This window comes from Jaculus jaculus, chromosome 1 (genome assembly GCF_020740685.1).
Source record: "Jaculus jaculus isolate mJacJac1 chromosome 1, mJacJac1.mat.Y.cur, whole genome shotgun sequence".
Lineage (NCBI taxonomy): Eukaryota > Metazoa > Chordata > Mammalia > Rodentia > Dipodidae > Jaculus > Jaculus jaculus.
In genome coordinates, this window is record NC_059102.1 from 233,878,097 (window position 1) to 233,898,734 (window position 20,638).

The following is a 20,638-nucleotide window of genomic DNA, read 5'->3' on the forward strand; positions in this document are numbered from 1 at the left end:
AGAAGAAAATAACCAGAGAGAACTCCTTACCTAAGGGGGTTGGGTATATTGTGAAAGAAGTACCATAATCAAAGAAATTATATTTCATTTCATAACCCATTATTTGGGGTTTTATACATATTTCACTTCTTCTAGTTCCTTGAGAGCAGGAACAGCTTGTGGACCTCTGTATCCCTTGCTAGCAACTTGCTAACAACCCAGAGAAGGTAGTGGGCGGTCAATCACTTATTGAAAGAACCAAAGAATTTAGCAGGAAATTAGGCACACAAAAATGAATGAAGTGCCTGGTTTGGGCAGACTGCAGTTCCTCCCCGAGGCAGGAGGCGGCGCCATCGTGATGCCAGCCTGGCTGCGGGCCATTCTTGGCCCTTACGGCTGACCGTCCAACTCTAGGCCCCGGAGGCTAGTGTGGGAAGATAGCCAATAGAAAACTGTCTTAGTTGAGTGATGTGGTAAAGATACCCAATGAGTTCGGCGGTTCTAGAAAAGGGGGCGGGGCGACGGGGGAGGGACGGAGGGAGCGGTTAGAGGTGGGAGTTGGCGCTGCGGGGCTGGCGGGCGGGGACCCGTGGCTGCGATGCGGACCGGGCCGCGGCGGTGACCGGAGCTGCCGCCCGACATGAACTCGCTGGAGCAGGCGGAAGGTAGGGTGGCTGTCCCTTCCCGAGGCTCGGGGGCCGCCGCGGCCGGAGGAGGGATGGGGGCCGGGCCCCTCCCTCCCTCCCGCGCCGGCCGCGGATCCCTGCCCGTCCGCTGGACAAGACGCCCCGGCTCGTGCACCGCCGCTTGCAACTCGCGTCCTGTAGCGCTGCGAGTTTACAGATTCTTATTTTCTCTGCATGCCCCACGAGCTGTACCCCTCATTTCTTTCTGGCTTCCGGTAACTGCCGGGCTTGGGAAATGCTTCTTGGTCATTCAAAGTTTCCAAAACGACCGGCCCCCCCCCCCGCACCACCGCGGTGGACGTGATGCCCTCCCTGCTCGGGACGCCCCTGTCTCAGCTGCCGGCGTCCGTCACCCGTGGTCCCGCCGAGGGGGCGGAGGGACGTCTGCACACACCCGTTATCTGTGTCCGGAAGTCTAAGGAGACCGGACCGCGGAGCCACTGGTGCGTGATGAGAGGTCCAGCCGGAACCCAGACCCCCGGCGCTCGGATATTCTCGTAGGAAGTTTCTTGATTGCGAAGGAATTAGAACGCAACTGGATTTTGATCCGCACGGTTGCATCTCTTTCCCCCCCCCATCCCCAAGTTCTTAACTTTCGGCGTTGGCGGAAGTTGAGTTTCCACGCACCATTGTTTGAATTTTTTTTTTTTTTTAAAGTAAGACTAGTCAGTTTTCAGAAATTTGACTTAAGAAAAAAAGCTCGCTGTTTTCTGTCACGAGCTTAAAGTTGTCATGGTCAACAAGCAACGCAGCGACACATGTAAGTTGATAAGACCCAAAGCAGTTAGTATCTAAAATGTCTTCTTTAACATAAGAGTGGCTAATGAGAGAACCGAAATCTTTGTTACCTAGATCTCAAGGCTTTCGAGAGGAGACTGACTGAATATATTCATTGCTTGCAACCTGCCACTGGGCGGTGGAGAAGTAAGTTTGCGAATGCTTTCTAAGGGAAAATAAAGTACAATTGGTAATTTCATTCCTAAGTAGAAATGAATGACTTAAAACTTTTGATTAACAAATGCTTTATTAAACCATAAGTTTTCTCTCTTTGGACAATTTCTTTTAAACATCCTTTTGTTTTATTATTTTGTGATGCTAGTTGAACCCAGGTCTTCATGCATGCCAGGCAAGTGTTGTGCCTCTGAGCCGTATATCTCCAGCCCTTGGGTAGACAAGTTTTTAAATTAAGTCAGAACTGTAAAAAATGCCTTGCAAAGAAATGCTTAAAAGGAAATGATAACTGTCTACCCTAAAAGAGCAGTCTATTTTGTATAGTTGAAATTTTATTTTTCCATGAACAGACATATTTCCTTAAGTACTGTAATGCACATAAAAAATGATAAGTTAAATATTTTAGTTTATTTTTGCTTAGTGATTTACTAAATAATAATTTTAAAAGCTTCTGTAGTCTGTTTAGCAGTTTTACATTTGGCTATAGACTACTAGTTGGTCTTGTTGATGCAGGCAATAACCCTGGCACTGGGGAGGCTGAGGCAAGAGGATGAAGTTTCAGGTGAGCCTGATCTATAGCAAGACCATGTTTCCAAAAAAAAAAAAAAAAAGGCTGGGCATGGTGGTGCACACCTTTAATCCCAGCACCCGCACTTCTCGGGAGGATCACTGTGAGTTCAAGGTCACCCTGAGACTACATAGTGAATTCCAGGTCAGCTTGGGCTACAGTGAGACCCTACCTTGAAAAACCAAAAAAAAAAAAAAAAAAAAATTCAAAGACAAAGCATAATTGACCCACAAACTATTGAAGAAAATTTCTGTTAATAAAAAGCAAATTTTGCCGGGCATGGTTGTACATGCCTTTAATCCCAGCACTTGGGAGGCAGAGGTAGGTGGATCATCACTAAGAGTTTGAGGCCACCCAGAGACTATATAGCTAGCCAGACTAGGGTGAGACCCTACCTTGAAAAACCAAAAAAGAAAAAAAAAGAAGAACAAATTTTGAAGAAGGGATTTAGTGGAGAGGGAGTTGGCAGGAGGAAAAGGGAGGGTAGTGAGAGGGAATTATGATCATGGTGTATTGTCTGTGTTTATGGAAGTTGTCTTGAGGGTATAAAACAGTAGTAGACCATGTGCGTAGCACTTACACAGCTATAGGTTCAAAGAAAATCATATTTAACATTTTAAGAATCTTTATGGATAGTTATCTTGCTGTGTTTCTCCGGCTGGCCTCTAGCTCCTGGGCGCAAGTGATCCTTCTGCCTCCCCAGTGGCTAGCACTGCAGGTGCATGACCCCAGTCTCAGAAACACGGATGGCTGAGATTTGACTTTGTCCTCAGTGCCTGAAATCAAGTGCAGGGTTTCATGCATGCTAGGCCAGCCCTCTAACCACTGAACTACATGTGCAGCACATGAGCAGACATATTTCAGGATGTGACTCAGTTTGTGGGATCAAAAGAGTACTACTGAAGTTAGAGGTCTTTCTCTAGCTTTTAATTTTATTAGGTCTTTTTGTTAAGTTATAATCATATTCTGTGAGAATTTTGATAGGCCAGAGTTCTCAAATAGTGATTTTGTCATCCTAGTTTACCTAGAAATGACTCCTCCAACATTTGCATTACTGTTGCTTTAAAACCCTTTAAGTGGATATAATTGCCTTATAAACCCTTTAAGTGGGTATAATTGCCTTGTCTTATAAACCATCAAACAATAAACACACTTTCCTTCTGTGTCATACCAGTACCATCAACTTAGCTAGTACATAATCAAGTAAAAGCATGTATATGACGTCCTCTCTAGTGTTGATGTTTCTTCATGTTTTAAAACTACTAATGAGGGCTGGGAAGATGGCTCAGTATTAAAGCACTTGTTTGCAAAGACTTCTAGCCTGGCGTTCAGCCCCCAAGCCATCCACAGAAGCAGGGTGCAAAGCTTTCAACATTCATCTGCAGTGGCAAGAGGCCTTGGTGTTCCCATATAAATACATCTGCAAATAAATAAAAATTAAAAAAAAAAACAAATTGTAATACTGTGTATGTTGGTTCTGTTATTAAATCCTAAAATTATTATTATTACTATTATTGTCTGATACACCTGTTTTGCCAGGAATTGTAGATTAGGGCTTTTACTATCTTCCTAATGCTCTTTGAAACTTGGTTCCCATACTTGAAAATATATTCATCCTAACTGAAAGACAAGAAACCATCCTCACTCTAGAGTATTAGCTAGGTTGTAGCTGGGCGTGGTGGCACATGCCTTCGATCCCAGCACTTGGGTGGCAGAGGTTGGAGGATTGCCGTGAGTTTGAGGCTACCCTGAGACTACATTGTAAATTCCAGGTCAGCCTGGGCTAGAGTGAGAGTCTACCTAAAAAAAAAAAGTGAGGGGACTGTAAAGATGACTTGTGCTTAAAGCATTTGCCTCTAAACGCTAAGGACCCAGGTTCAATTCTCCAGGTCCCATGTAAGCCAGATGCACAAGTTAGTACATGCGTCTGGAGTTTGTTCGCAGTGGCTAGAGTCCCTGGTGTGCCCATACTCCGTCTTTCTCTCTCCCCCTCTCTCTATCTTGAATAAAAATAAATTTAAAAATTAAAAATGAATAAAAATGAAATAGAATATTAACTAGGTTGTGATGATAACTGCCTCTGTTTTGGGTAATACCATTCATTTGTGATCTATTTAGAATTTAAAATATATATGTTAGTGGGGGCGGAGGGTAAAAATAAACCCTTACCAGGTTCTACTAGTCCTTTCTACCCTGGCTTTTCTTTTAAGTTCCTTAAGCTGATAGTGGGGCTGGGAAGGTGACCCAGTGGTTAAAGGCACTTGCTTTCAAAGCCTGCTGGCCTGGGTTTAATTCCAGAGCCACTCATGTAAGCTGGACACAAAAAATATCTAAAGCTTGCAGCAGCAAGAGGCCCTGGTATACCCATACACACACGCATGCATGCACACAAATATTTTTTCCCCATGGTAGGGTCTCGCTCTAGCCCAGGCTGACCTGGGATTCACTATGTAGTCTCAGGCTGGCCTCAAACTCACAGCGGTCTTCCTATTTCAGCCTCCCAAGTGCTGGGATTAAAGGTGTATACCACCATACCTGGCTCAATAAAAAATTTTTTTAAAGAAACTGATAGTGATTGATCTGTTTGATGGTGACTCCACACTTGTTAACACTTACTTAGTTGAAGCTAGCAGCAGACAATCTGTATGGCAGGGTCCTTAAGTGAAAACTCACAGGACTGCAGTATGTGCAGAAAATTTTTTAAAAGTATGCTTTATTGACGTTAGACAATAAAAGGCTCCCTCCCCCCATTTGAGTTTACAAGATCTGTAAAACCAGGCCAAAACAACAGTGAAAATTTTGTGACACAAGATCTTATATTGACATTTTACCTTTCTGATTTCTTGGGTTTTAATCACACTAATCTTCATTTTCATAAATTCTAACAAGAGTCAATGCCATCTCTGTTATCAGAGTTGAGAATGTTTAAGAGAATTCCCCAAGGTCTTGGGACAAGTCTTGAGTCCAGTCAGTACATTTTTCACTTAATAAAGTGCTGTGTTCTGTGGCTGTCTTTACTAGGAAGTGGTGGTGGTACTGTCACATATGGCGAGTGTATTTGCTTACTAATTTCATGTTTATCTTTCATCAGTGCTTCTTATAGTGGTATCTGTCTGTACAGCTACTGGTGCCTGGAACTGGCTAATAGATCCTGAGACACAAAAGGTAGAAGTTTTGTTTTAAAGTCTATAGTAAATTAAAAGAGATACTGGGTGTTACAGTGCTTTGTTCATTGTAAAGTGTTACACAATGCTGCCTGTAACTGCTATTGGTAGTATTGATCATTATATTAACAATTTGCTCTGTATTCATAAGGGAAAAAAGTCTAAAATATTGCTTCATTTATGTTACTCAATTCATTTCTGAATTTAACTGTTTCCATGTGAGCATTCCTTTCCTTCTGTCTTGTTCATGTAGTGTCATTGGTGCCAGCTTTCAAAAACTGTAAAATAGCATTTTCTTCAATTAATTATCTATTAATTCCTTTCTGCATCCCATGAAACATTTGAGATGACTTTATAGAAAACTTATGTGACAATTATAAGTGTGACAGAAACCAGATTAGATCAGATGGTCAGTGTCAAGAAGGAAACCAAGTCCCCGGTATATAGGCAGTGTGTCCCAGCAAAGTTGACAGAGTCCCAGAGTTATAAATTGATCCCTAAGTTACCTATCAGTGGAATCACAGTTCATGTGTTCTTTGAGGAGAACACATCCATTTCTTGAATTAACAAAGCTTTTCTTTCTCAGTGTTTATCACTACAGATTCCCTGCCTGGAGTTTAATATAGGAAATGCTGGGAGGTCTCCCATTGGGCACTGTGCAAGAACATCCCCATAGCAAATGCGATAACACATTTCACAATGTTAGCTCTTGAAGCGTTCTTTGATGAAAACCAGTAAAATGTTTCTCAAATTCCTACCTCTTTCTACTAGTGCCTTAGTTTTAAGCTCAATCTTTTTTATATTAGAGAAGTCTCCAGTTTTTCAGGGAACTCTTCCCCCCAGTTCTGTTTAGTGTGTGTCCGCATGCACATGTGCATGCATGTGCATGTGTTTTTGCAGGCTCACATACATGTGTAAGTGTGTATGTGTATGGAGGCCAGGTCACAACCTGAGTGTTTTTCCTCATGTAACATTGCTCCTTTTGAGATAGGGTTTCTCACTGTCCTTAAACTCAGCACATAGGCTAGGCTGGCCAGTCATTAGCCCCAGGGATCTGCCTGTCTCCATCTCCCCAGTGCTGGGATTAGAAGCATTCTCCACCACAACCTGCTCTTTTTGCATGGATTCTGGGTTATTCATGGAGCTATCTCCCCAGCGCCAGTTCTGTTTAGAAAGACATAGTGTTATAACTCAGATCTTAAATGCTGCTCTCCTCTTTTAAACTGTAATTAAGTAGACTGCTTTCTATAGTTTTAAGTAATAACTTTTTAGATTATACAAAAGGAAAAACCTGATGGGCTTTTGTCACCAGTCTAGATGGCCGTTCAGATAGTCAGGGCATCATGTAGTGTGTGGTTTCCCTATCTAGTGAGAGGGAGATAGAAGAGGATGGGAAACAGGGGAGGTTGGTGGTAGAGTTAATAGAAGGGTTTTATGGCAGACAGGGAACTCTCCTGTGTGTTCATTTATAAAGATCTGATCTGAAGGCTGTACTTGGTACTCATCTTTAGGGGAAGGGTGGGAGGAGGCTGGCAAGAAGATTGAAAAAGGTCTATCTTGGGAAATGAGTCTGACTTCTAATTGGGAAAAATATAAGCTGATTTCAGCTAGTTGAGATCTTAATAAAACACAGAATTAAATGTAATTTGAAATAGGCCCAAAACTATGTAGTTAATATAAATTTCTAAATGAGTTGAGAATATGACTATTTGCCTTAGGGTTGGCTCTTTTTATTTCAGTATTTAATAACCCAAAACCTGATGAGAGTTTTAACTAGCAATTGTATATGAAGCAGGAGTCACCAATACAAAAGCTAGGGAGAGAAGGAACATGACACAGGTGCTTGAGAGAAGAGGGAAACTGCAATAGAGGTGCCATTGATTGTTCATGGAAGGAAGGAGGTGAATACCAACTGACCTAATTAAAATAAAAACATAATCAGCCCTGGTGGTGCATGCCTATAGTCCTGACACTGTAGAAGGCTGAAGCAGAGGGATTGAAAGTTGGAGACCAGCCTGGGTGCAAAGATTAACTAAATAAAAAACTTGTAAAATATCAAGCACTGGGTCTGCTAATGTTGTGTAGACCACAGAGGTGGCTTGTGGGAATTCTCTGAAGCCAAATATGGTAGCACAAGCATTGGGGCTGAGGTAGGAGGATTGCTGTTTCAAGGTGACCCTGGACTACAGAGCAAGATTCTGTCTCAGACAAAATCAGCTGGGCATGGTGGTACACACCTTTAATCCCAGCACTCAGGATGTAGAGGTATGAGGATTGAGGGTCATCTGTAAGTTCGAGGCACCCTGAGACTACATAATGAATTCCAGGTCATCCTGAGCTTAGAGCCAGACACTACCTCAAAACACAGACAAACAAAATCAAACACAATGCAACCAAAATGGTCCTCTAGAATAAGCATTTTTTTTTTCACGCTCACATCTTTTGGGGGACTTCCCTCATGTTTTTAGCTTCTCTGTTTTATTTGGCCCTGCTGAACCATAGGCTTGGTGCTTTACTCTGATTAAAATGTGTGTGTCTAGTTCTCTGTCCTAAAACACAGCACATCTCTCTGTGAGATATGCTAGCATGAGTCTGTTAGCTGCCAGTCCATTTTTCAGATGTCCCACATGCTTACTTCTTGCACTCAGTCTGTCTGCTCCCAGCCATTTGACTCTAGTGCCCTCTCTTGTTCCAGGTGTGGATCCTAGGCTCTTGTCTCTCCACACATCCTGAGAATTATGGATTTCCCAGTTTTCTACTGTCATTTCATTCTACTCAGGGCTTTAAAAGGGTCCTTTTCTTCCTCTTTAATTCTGGCTCTTTACAGATCCCAACTAACCATTTTTTCCCTGCTTAAATATCCTGTAGCTGTCAAAATCTCAGTAGCTTCAAAGCCAAGTTCATTTTTTCCTTTGAGAAAGAATGGATAGTGCTGGAGTGGAAGTTAGCCAGACAGGGAAAGTAGCATTTGTGTGCAGGGAGGGCAGGAGAGGAGATCAGATTGGGACCAAGTTCTGAATGCAGAACTTGCCCTATCAATTCTCTTAAGGGAACTTTTAAAAAAATACTTCTTTTTATTGGGGGGTGGGTTTCAATGTAGGGTCTCATTCTAGCCCAGGCTGACCTGGAATTCACTCTGCATTCTCAGGGTGGCCTCAAATTCACAGAGATCCTCCTACCTCTGCCTCCCAGTGCTGGGATGGGATTAATGGTGTATGCCACCATGCCCAGCATAGATTTGCTTTGTTTTTGGAGTTAGGATCTTGCTCTAGCCCAGGCTGACCTGGAATTCACTATGTATGTAGGCTCAGACTGGCCTGGAACTCATAGCGATCCTTCTGCCTCTGCCTCCTATAGATTTGTTTTTTGGATTGTAGAAATGAATTTATAATGGCTCAGGTATTGGAAATGAATGCACTGTTGCTATATTGTCTGGCTGTTACAAAGATATAAAGTATACTTTATTTTTACAAAATGGCAATAAAGAAATAGAATTATTGGAAGCTGTCAAATCCTTGTACTTACAATGATAAACCGTTGCAAAGGTATATGCAGGGGTAAGTAGGGGAGTAGGAGTGGTATTGTTCTAGATCCTAACGTCTGTATGTTCCATGTTCTTCCTTCACAGGTGTCCTTCTTCACGTCATTGTGGAATCATCCATTTTTCACTATTAGCTGTATCACGCTAATAGGCTTGTTCTTTGCTGGAATCCACAAGAGAGTAGTTGCACCATCAATGTATCCTTTGCGATGAGTTGAATTTTATTCTCTGAACTAAGCTAGCACACCTTCTCTGTTACCTAATGGGTTAATAGAGCTATGTTAGTCATTTTCTATTCCTGTGACAAAGTACCTGAGAAAAAGATTTATCGTGCCAGGTGTGGTGGCGCACGCCTTAAATCCCAGCACTTGGGATGCAGAGGTAAGAGGATTGCCTTGAGTTCAAGGCCACCCTGAGACTATGTAGTGAATTCCAGGTTAACCTGGGCTAGAGTGAGACCCTACCTCAAAAAAAAAAAACCAAAAAAAAATTATCTTGGCTCATAATTTTAAAGGTTCAGACCTTGGTTGTCTGGCTCTGGTACAGAAGTACATACCAGGGAGTGAATGGTTAGAGCAAAGCTGCTCATCTTGTGATGGCAGGAAGCAGGGGTGGGGGGGGGGGAGATTCAGGGACAAGACACACCCTTCAAAGGTACCCTTCTAGCCCATGACCTAATTTTTGAACTAGACCCTACCTTGTAAAAGACATTCAGCTATGAGTGCATATGTGAGTGAATTGGTTGATGAAATTAATGCTCATTATTCAATCATCCCAGTAGCTGGGGACCAAGCCTTTATCACGTGAGCCTTTGGGGGCACATTTTGTATCTAAGCCACAACAGAAGCTTTTGTATTGAGAATTTTCCTTTAACCACATTTAATCAGTATAGCTGCTCGATGTCGAACGGTATTAGCAGAATACAATATGTCTTGTGATGATGTAAGTTTTTTTTTTTTTTTTCCATTAGATTGTCATGTAGCCAGGCATGGTGGTTCACACCTATAAGCCTAACACTTCAGAGGCAGGAGAGTCAATGCAAGTTTGAGACCAGCCTTTTCTTCATAATGAGACCCTGTTTGGGTGGGGGGAACAGCAGGGGTGAGAGGGCAGATTACAGGCATGAGTAAAAGCACTGAAGTGCTTAGTTGTAGGAAAACAGACATTTGAGTAAGGCATGGTGACAAACACCTGTCATCAAAGTACTTGGAAGCTGAGGTGTATGGATCAAGAGTTTGAGACCATTGGCTGGGGTTGTAGCTCAGTTGGTAGAATGCTTTATCATAAATGAACTTCTGGGTTTGGTCCGCAAACTGGTCTGGTGGTGCACAACAATAATCTCAGAAGCACAGGCAAGGTGGAGGCAGGATCAGAAGTTCAAGGTCATCCTCAGCTACACAGGGGAAGTGAAGGTTAGCATGTGCTATATCAGACTGTCTCAAGAGAAAAAACGAAGAGTTTGAGGCCAACCTGGGCTATATAACCATTCTAGGACAACCTGAGCTATATGGTGACACCATGTATGAAAGAAACAGACATTTTAAACAGTAAGCAATCTTTATGCAATTAATGGTGAGAGAATATGTCTTGCAGCATTGAGTCTAGTCTCTGGCCTCCTGATTGCTGTGAATACAGGCATGCATCACTATGCCCCATGTAATTTTTTTGGAGAGAAGATGTGTTTGTGCGTGTGTACATGCATACTTGTAGAGGCCAGAGGACAACATTGAGTATCAGTCCTCAGGAATGCCAATCACCTCTTTGAGACGGTTTCTCATTGGCCTGGAACTTACCAATTAGGTAGACTGGCTGGCCAGTAAGCAGCAGGGATTCCCTCATCTCTGTCTCCCCAGCACTTGGAGTTACAAGTACATACCACACCTGTAATTTTTAGGTGGGTTCTGGGGATTGAACTTGAGTCCTCATGTTCGCAAGGCATGCACTTTACTGACTGAGCTATCTTCTCAACCCTGCAGTTCAATTTAACAAGAATGTAATCTTTCTTAATGACATCATGACATTTTAAAATTCAATAAAATATGGCTATCATTGGCCAAAAATGGTTCAGTAGATACTGATTTTATAAATTATTTCTCTTGTTTTCTGTATATATTACTGTATAAGGCATAGATTAATTTGTGTACTATAGATATATTAACCTATTAAGGCTTGTTTTCTTTTTCTGATAAAACCCAGGCTTTCCTTAGACTCACTATGTAGCCAAAAGTGACCTTGAACTCCAAGGATCATAAACATGGGCCAACACACCTGGCTCCACTGTGGTTTATTATTATTATTTATTGGGGGGGGGATTGAAGTAGGGTCTTGCTCTAGCCCAGGCTGACCTGGAATTCACTATGTAGTCTCAGGCTGCCCTAGAACTCATAGCAGGTCTCCTACTTCTGCCTCCTAAGTGCTGGGATTAAAGGCATGCGCTACCACACTCAGGTTTCACTGTTTTAAACAGTAGATGAATGTGCCAGTGTATTAAAAGAGTATCTCAGGAGTTTCTCCCAGTCCAGACTTGCGATCAGTCTGCTGTTCCCGAGGCTGCCTGTTCCCAGAGCGCACAGGCCTTGGATCTTCCATCTCAATCTACTGTTGGCTTCACAATTGGGGATCCAAACCAGTTCAGCAAAAAGATGAATCGCTTCCTCCAAATGATTGAGAGCATTGAGGCTTTTCTCAGGGACTATTCTGATCTACCTTTCAGCCAGGCACAAAACACAGCTGGGGCAGAGGCATAGCCCTGTAGGCCCCTCACTGCCCATGTGGAGGGCAGCCAACCTGAGTCAACTTAGAGCCAGGCAGTGTCTCCTGGGAGGCCTGAAGGGATGACTTCTGAATCATCGAACGTCCCTGGGGTGGTTGTCATCCAGAATGCTAACAGGGGCCCTGGTAAAACCCTTGGACAACTAAGTGAGACTGTACCTATGACCCAGCAAGATGAGTCTTCAGATGCAAGTGAAGCTTCAGCAGTTTATTGGGCCACCATCAATGACACCCTCAAGGCAGTGCTCGCTGATTGCCAGAAGACAACAGTCACTGACAGCATGGTGACACACTCCCACGAAGGGAGCCACATGAAGACCTGAAGTGACACAGAGACTGGAGATGAACTCCAGTCACGGCCTGGGTGGGAGGCAACTGAAGACGCCCAGTGAACGTCAGCCTGACTGTGGAGGCCAGCCAGGAGCTTGTGAAGGTTTCCACGGGATGACCGCTTATGGCCATCAGAACACATTTGAGAAATATAAAATTCCTCCCAACCGTGGCCAGACCTTATATGGGGGTCAGATGACAACCCCCACTGATAACCATGTCCTCTATGAGGTCCAGATGATAATGCCCAGTTATGGCCAGACACTCTACAGAGGCCAGATGTCAACTCCCAGTGCTGGGCAGGCCCTCTACGGGGGCCAGATGACAACCCCAAGTTGTAGCCAGGCCTTCTATGGAGGCCATATGACAACTGGCAATGGTGGCCAGATCTTCTATGGGGACCAGATGACAACCATCAGTGATGATCAGACCCTCTATATGGAGCAGATGACGACCCCCAGTAATGGCCAGAGCCTCTATGGGAGCCAAATAACAATCCCCTGCGGTGCCCACACCCTCTGTGGAGGTTCGATGACTATTAATACTGACCAAACACTCAATAAAGACCAGATGATGACCTTTGTTAAAAACCAGACCCACTATGGGGGCCAAACCATGAATACAGAAATTTTATATGTTTCCCCACTGGCCCAAGGACAGCTGTCAAGTTTCTCTATGGACAACTATGGACATCTCCCAGGAAAGCAGATGCTGAAGACCAAGAGCCAGAAGTTCCCACAGAAATCCAGTACATTGAAGCCCTATGTCTGCACATATGAGAACTGTGGGAAATCTTACGCCAAGTCTTCCCACCTCCAGGTTCATAAGCGCAAACACACGGGAGAAGCCCTATGTATGCAGTGAGATAGGGTGCACCTGGAAATTCGCCCACTCAGATGAGCTCAACAGACACAAGAAAAGGCACAGCAGGGAACGACCTTACTTCTGCATGAAGTGCAACAAGAATTTTGCAAGATTAGATCACTTAAAGCAGCATAAATGCCATGTTTAATTCTCAACCAGCAATGCAGCCCCTCAGTCCATGAGGAAATGTGTACAGCTCAACTTTTCTCTGTGTAAATTGTTCTCTTCCTACCTAGCACTCTGTTGGTCAGCACAAGGCAGATGGCCTGGTGGTGTTCGTGGTCAGCTCTGTGCGTGCAGAATCAAAGGCAGTGTGAAAGAAGCCAGAGCTTCCGCCAGACTAAGAGCAGAGTGGAGCCAGAGGTGATGGGACAAGAACAACATCAAAGGCTTTCCTTATGCACATGTGTCGACAATATGGACTACTAGAAGAACTCTCTGCAAGAACAACTTGAGCTAGACAGATGGCTCGGCAGTTAAGGCGCTTGCCTACAACCTGGGTTTGATTCCCCAGTGCCCACATAATGCCAGGTGCACAAGGTGGCACATACATCTGGAGTTTGTTTGCAGTGGCTGGGGTCCCTGGGGTGCCCATTCTCTCTGTTTCTTTTTTTTTTTTTATTTTTATTTATTTATTTATTTGAGAGCGACAGACACAGAGAGAAAGACAGATAGAGGGAGAGAGAGAGAATGGGCGCGCCAGGGCTTCCAGCCTCTGCAAACGAACTCCAGACGTGTGCGCCCCCTTGTGCATCTGGCTAACGTGGGACCTGTGGAACCGAGCCTTGAACCGGGGTCCTTAGGCTTCACAGGCAAGCGCTTAACCGCTACGCCATCTCTCCAGCCCTCTCTGTTTCTTTTTGCTTGCAAATAAGTAAAGCATTTATATTAAAAAAAAGAAAAAAGTATCTCAGCTGGGTGTGGTAGCGCACGCCTTTAATCCCAGCACTGGGGAGGCAGAGGTAGGAGGATTGTCGTGAGTTCAAAGCCACCCTGAGACTCCATAGTGAATTCCAGGTCAGCCTGGGCTAGAGTGAGACCCTACCTCGCAAAACCAAAAAAAAAAAAAAAAAGTATCTCATAACCTTGATTGTATTTTGATTCACTTATTTATCCAAGTATTGTACCTTCAATTAAAAAAACACTAAAGAATGCTGGAGAGATGGTTCAGTGGCTTCCAAAGCCTGGCAGCTTGAATTCAGTTCCCCAGCACCCACATAAAGCCAGATGTACAAAGTGGTGCATGCATCTGGAGTTCATTTGCGTGGCAAAATGCACTGATGTACCCATTCTCTCTCTCCTTCCTTGCAGATAAGTAAATATGTTTTAAAAGCCATTAAATATAAGTAATGCCTATTATATAAAATTAGAATAAAGAGTAAAAAGAAAATGTTAAGAACTAGGATATAGCTTAGTGGTAGAACGCGGCTAACATGTAGGAAGCCCTGAGTTTAATCCCCAGCACCATGAAAAAAATTAAAAATTAAATTTAAAAATGGAAAAAAATGCCAAGCATGGTAGTGCATACCTTTAATCCCAGCACTTGGGAGGCAGAGGCAGGAGGATTTCAATAAGTTTGAGGCCACCCTGAAAATATATATTGGAATTCCAGGTCAGTCTGGCCTACACCTTACCTTACTTCAAAAAAAAAAAAAATCATACCACAAAAGGAAATACATATAGCCAATAAGTATATATAAAGACTGGAGACAAAACCAAGCCTGGTGGTATATATGCTCTGCTACTCACAAGGCTGAGGTAGGAGTTCAGGGCCAGGAACGTGTCAGTAAGATCCCAGCTCTGAAAAACATCAGACTGGGGCTGGAGGGATGGCTTAGCAGTTAAGACATTTGCCTGCAAAGACAAAGGACCCAGGTTTGATTTCCCCAGGACCCACGTTAGCCAGGTGCACAAGGGGACGCACATGTCTGGAGTTCGTTTGCAGTGGCTGGAGGCCCTGCCGTGCCCATTTTCTCTCTTCCCTCTTTCTCTGTCAAATAAAAAATAATAATGATCAGGGCTGGAGAGATGGCTTAGCAGTTAAGCGTTTGCCTGTGAAGCCTAAGGACTCCAGTTCGAGGCTTGATTCCCCAGGACCCACGTTAGCCAGATGCACAAGGGGCCGCATGCATCTGGAGTTTGTTTGCAGTGGCTGGAGACCCTGGTGCACCCATTCTCTCTCTCTCTGTCTCTTTCTCTGTAGCTCTCAAATAAAATAAAAATGAAAAAAAATTTTTAATCAGACTGGACAGCCCCATTTATAATCAGGGAAATGCAAATCAAACAATGAGTTTCCACTTGCTTTACAAATCTGGCAAAATTTAAAGACATTGCTCTTTTCAGTATTGTGGAATGGATCCACCCATGCACTGCTCTTTCAGTCTAACCAAAGAGAACATTGTTCATTACAAAATGTAACACATCTCAGGCCTCAATGTAGCCATTCAGTTGTCCACCTATCATGCTTGCAACATAAGGACCAAATACACTATTCATTGTAGCACCCTGTGAAGTAGTTAAATAAAAAGTGAATGGAAAATGTCTTTTTTTTTCTTTTTTTCAACAGAAGAATAGTGAAATAGACTGTCAAGTAGGAATTCAGAAATCCATGGTAGCTCTCCTAGACGTTAAAAACACAGCATTATCAAACAACATGCTCAATTTAACACCATTTTCAAAAGTGTTAATTATGCTTCATGAAGTGGTACACAGCTATGGTTCCAGCATTTGAAAGGCGAAGGCATGAGGATCATAAGTTAGTCTTTTTTATTTTGTTTTATTTGGACTGGTTTTGATTTTTTTTGAGACAGGTTCTGCCATCTATCCCTGGCTGGAGTGGTATTTGGTGTGAGCCCAGGCTGGCCCCTCATACTCAGGGGTTCTCAGCCCCCTGAGTGCTGGTGTTACGGGTGTGCACCAACATACCTGAGTCCTAATGGACTCATGTGAAACAAGCCCCAAGCAATCTGTTTTACCTGTGAATACTCCAGCACATTAAACACCCATTTTTGTTAGTTTGTTTTAAGGCAGGAGTTCACTGGGTAATTCAAGTTTGCCTGTGACTCAGTATGCAGCCTTGGCTAACCAGACTCAGTCTTCCTGCTTCAGTCTCTCAAGTGCTAGGAGTACTACTGCGCCCAACTGAACTACCACTTTGTATTAAATGCGAGTGGAACACTGTAGGCAAGTGTTCTACCACTGAGCCCAAGATTTAAGCACTTGGTTAGCATATAAACTATACTTCAGTAAAATAGGGGAATATATGTGGCTATGCACACCTTTAATCCCAGCACTGGCTGAGGTAGGAGGGTTGAGCCCAGGGTGGTGATGCACACCTTTAATCCCAGTATTTGGGAGGCAGAGGTAGTTTGAGGCCAGCCTGAGACTACATAATGAATGCAAGGCCTTACCTGGAAAAACACCCCCCGCAAAAAAAAAATAATGAAGAAATTTATATCCAAGGTCTCAAGGAATTGTCAAAAATTAAATGCCTTAATTAAAATGCAATAAAAAAGTAACCACAGATTGACTTTTTTTTTATTTTTGAGGTAGGGTCTCACTCTAGCTCAGACTGACCTGGAATTCACTATGTAGTCTCAGGGTGGCCTTGAACTCATGGCAGTCCTCCTACCTCTGGGTTTAAAGGTGTACACCACCATACCCAGCCAGACTGACCTTTTTTATCTAAAGAAAAATTTAAATCAGAAACAACAGAAATCTCACCAGCCAAAGATGTTTTATATTTTGTTTATTCCCATTGACATCTTAAAGGAAGATATTAACTGATTTTCCAAACTTTTTATTCTTTGACTCAACTTTAGTACTTAAAAAAATAAATCAGGGGCTGAAGAGATGGCTTCGTGGTTAAGGCATGTGTTTGTGAAGCCTAAGGACCCAGGTTTGATTCTCTAGGTCCCACCTAAGCCATATGCACATGGTGGCGCATGCATCTGGAGTTGTTTGCAGTGGCTGGGAGCCCTGTTATGCCCATCCCCCACCCATCTCTCTCTGAATCAAATAAATAAAAATAAAATCTTAAAAAATAATAATAAAATCCAGAGTAGAACGGGGAGAGTGATTATTGGCAATTAAGCATGTTCAAGGTCCTGCTCTTTTTTCTTTACCTGCATTCTCTAATTTCAAGTCTTCCATTGTGTTCAGTTGAATTGTGGCCATTGTAGATACATTGTAATTTAACCTCCTGTCAGGTAGATGTTTCTTTGTAGTCTGTTTTCCACTGGAACTTAGATTCATGCATGCGCCACCATGTGCATACCTGGCACAGAGTAGGCACCACATAGAAGGTGCTTAGTAAATATTTAATGCGAGTGTTAATAATACTTCTGTGAACATCTTTCCTACTGACTAGTTTCCTGCAGACTGGCCTCAAAACTCAGCCACCTAGTCCAAATGAATAGTTTTATGCATTATAAACTTAGTTATAAGGAACACAAATTATAAAGTTCAGAAAAAAAGTTTATTTTATTTACTTATTTTTTAAAAATACTTCACTGGGCTGGAGAAATGGCTTAGCAGTTAAGGCATGTATCTCTGAAGCCTAAGGACCCAGGTTCAATTCCCCAGTACCTACATAAACCAGATGCACATAGTGGTGCATGCATCTGGAGTTTGTTTGCAGGGACTGAAGGCCCTGGTGTGCCCATTCTCTCAAATAAAATAAAAATATTTTAAAAAATACTTTATTTATTTGAGACAAAAAGAGGCAGACACAGAGTATGGGCGTGCCAAGGCCTCCTGCCAATATAAACAAACTCTAGATACATGCACCTTTGTGCATCTGGCTTTATGTGGATACTTGGGTATTGAACCTGGGCCATAGGCTTTGCAAGCAAATGCCTTTACCTCTGAGCCATCTCTCTGGCCTTATTTGCTTATTTTCTTTTATTTTTCTTGACTTTTCAAGGTAGGTTCTTACTCTAGTTCAGGCTGACCTGGAGTTCCTTGAACTCACAGTGATCCTCCTACCTCTGCCTCCTGAGTGCTGGGATTAAAGGTATGCATACCATGCACAGTTTATTTTATTTTTTAACTGTTTTGGTTTTTCAAGGTAGGGTCTCACTCTGGCTCAGGCTGACCTGGGATTCACTATGTAGTCTCAGGGTGGCCTTGAGCTCATGGCGACCCTCCTACCTCTGCTGTGTGTCACCACGTTGGCTTATTTTATTTTTTTTTGTTGGTAGTGGGGATCAAACCCAGGGTTTCAATACATGCTAGGCAAGGACATCACCACTGAGCTATACCTCCAGCCCTTCCTCTGGTTTCTCCAGAGAGGGTCTCATGTATGTGGCTACAAACTTGCTATATAGCCAGGGATGCCTTGAACTCCTGTCTTCTGCCTCCATAGCTTCCACATCCCAAGAGCTGGGATTACAAACTATGAAGGTGGGTCACCACACCCGGCTTTATCTAATATATTAATTGGCTGATTTCTAAGAAGTTAGGGGACATGTAATTCAAATAAACACGTGTGTGTGTGTACTACTCAGAGTATTAACTGGCTAAGATTTAGGTAGTTCAAGGGAATGGAATTTAAATAAAGTGTGTGGGCTGGGGAGATGGCTCAGCAGTTAAAGGCACTTGCTTGCAAAGCCTGATGGTCTGGGTTCAGTTCTCCAGTACCTATGTAAAGCCAGATGCACAAAGTGTCTGGAGTTTGGCTAGGCTCTAGTGCTCCCCCCATTTCACATAAAATAAAACAATAAATAAAGTTATGTGTGTTGTGCTTCACATTGAACCCAGGACCTCTTGCCTGCTGTGCCACTGAGTTGCGCTCCTAACTGTGTGTGCATGTATTAAAGGTAATAACAAATGCAGTTGACATAAAAGAAACCTTGAAATACAAGTATTACCTTATTTTTTTGGTTTTTCAAGGTAGGGTTTCACTCTAGTCCAGGCTGACCTGGAATTCACAGTGTAGTCACAGGGTGACCTTGAACTTGAGGCAGTCCTCCTGCCTCTGCCTCCCAAGTGCTGGGATTAAAAGCATGTGTGCCACCATGCCTGGCCCAACTATTACTCTTTTTTAGTCTTGACTAAGTACAAGCAAATTTCTTATTCCTTCAAATGCCCTTAAAAGTTTGTAAATATGTGGTGGTATTTTCAATAGAACTGTATATTGAAATTTTATTTATTTATTTTTTTTTTTTGCAGACAGGAAAACTAATTTTGAAACCTAGGCCTCATGTTCAATGACAGTCGGCACTCACTATTAGAGGACCTAAAACCATTTCCTTCAAATAAGTGACACAACAAAAAAGCCATAAAGGGTTCTTTTGGAGTTAGATATGTGAAGGTTCTAACAACTGACGAGAAGTGTGCAATATTTCCCCAGATGATCTCGGTGATGATGACTGAGTGCTCAGCGCTCCGGAACCTTGGATTGCCCTGTTCAGTATTAGTGTCACTTTAGGACTTCAGCTCTGCAGCGGTCTTTGCAGATGAAGTATGTTGTATATTACTAAGTCAAACTTAGAAACCAAACCTCATCCAGTTTTTATAATGTATTTTTGCAAACTACTGTAAATAGCAAATCAATGCCAATGTTAAACCAAGAGGAAAATGTGTGGACTTTGTTTTCCTGCACCAGTATTTCTGGAACATCTGCTTGGCATCCACAGCTCCTTAAAACTGGCTATGATGTGTGCCTTTCATCATTAACTCCTCTTTTCATTGTACTGCAGGAAAATATGAAATCCCACTTAGACTGAGCAAAACTCATCTCCATTATGTTGAAGAAATTATAGATGTTTTGACAAGCAAGTTTTTGTTGCACCAGATACTGAATTCCAGCAACTATTGTGGTAATTTTCAGTTCACTGCCTTCATTTAACACTAAATTACTTTATATGTTTTTATAGAATTTTTAAAACACCCCAAAGTCTTCTGAATGTACAAGTTTAAATTATGTATTATCTGGGAATTTGACAGTCATTGTGTAGGTAATTGGATCTTATGCTGTGGTAGACATGCTGTTACGCTAGTACTGCCCTGGTGTGACTGATGGTCCCACTCTAGAACCAGTAACGCGGGAGCCGTGCCACAAACTAGAGCCTGCAGTTCTCACTGTTAGAGAGTGTTCTGTTAGAGTGTTCATGACATACTGTGTATGCAGAACAGCCACGTGTACTATAATAACCCTAAAAATTAAAACTATTGGGATCGCTGTAAATATTTTAAAGTACTGGAGGTGCCTTTAACCTGTTTATTAGATTTTGAAAAGGTTTAAATTATTTCATGAGAAATCTTTTAAATTTCATTTGACATAAAGCTGAAATTTCGATAATAGGACAAACTCTTTTTTAATAAACCTACAGTTATTCATCTTGGCTTTCACATGTATAGACTTGTGTTCTTTGACCTGCAGCAATAAAGCCCTCTCTGCTCCTAAGAAGTCTTCAGAGGGCATTCTATATATTCTGCTTTGTTTTGTTTCCTGTAAATTTTGTAGGTAAATATGTGCATAAAAATAAATACTTTATATATAACTAGTAATGAGACATTTTTCTTTATTGTAAGTCTGTAATGAAAAAAAAAACATTAAACTGTCAAATACAAGCTAATTCCAAATGGGATTTTTTTTTTTTAATTTTTAAAATTTTATTTATTTGCAAGCAGAGAGAGAAGAGAGACAGAGAATGGACACGGCAGGGTCACTAGCCACTGAAAATGAACTCCAGATGCAGGTGCCCCTTGTGTATCTGCCTTACGTGGGTCCTGGGGAATCGAACCTGGGTCCTTGGGCTTCACGGGCAAATGCCTTAAC

At 42.5% G+C, this 20,638-nt stretch overlaps 1 protein-coding gene across 8 annotated transcripts; it reads left to right on the plus strand.

Annotated features, from left to right (window-relative positions):
* The first annotated feature begins 536 nt into the window (after positions 1-536).
* Cnep1r1 (CTD nuclear envelope phosphatase 1 regulatory subunit 1) lies at positions 537-20,367 on the plus strand. 8 transcript variants are annotated; one of them, XM_004664844.2, is made up of 6 exons: positions 537-644; positions 1,518-1,589; positions 5,276-5,349; positions 8,977-9,086; positions 9,777-9,831; positions 19,027-20,367. In XM_004664844.2, exons 1-6 carry the CDS (start codon positions 620-622, stop codon positions 19,066-19,068), a joined length of 378 nt encoding a protein of 125 aa, XP_004664901.1. In that variant the 5' UTR covers positions 537-619; the 3' UTR covers positions 19,069-20,367. The 8 variants fall into 8 exon arrangements, with proteins under 8 accessions (XP_004664901.1, XP_044996308.1, XP_044996315.1 ...); XM_045140373.1 differs by lacking the exon at positions 19,027-20,367 and adding an exon at positions 13,092-13,337; XM_045140380.1 differs by lacking the exon at positions 537-644 and adding an exon at positions 1,281-1,425.
* Positions 20,368-20,638: the final 271 nt, after the last annotated feature.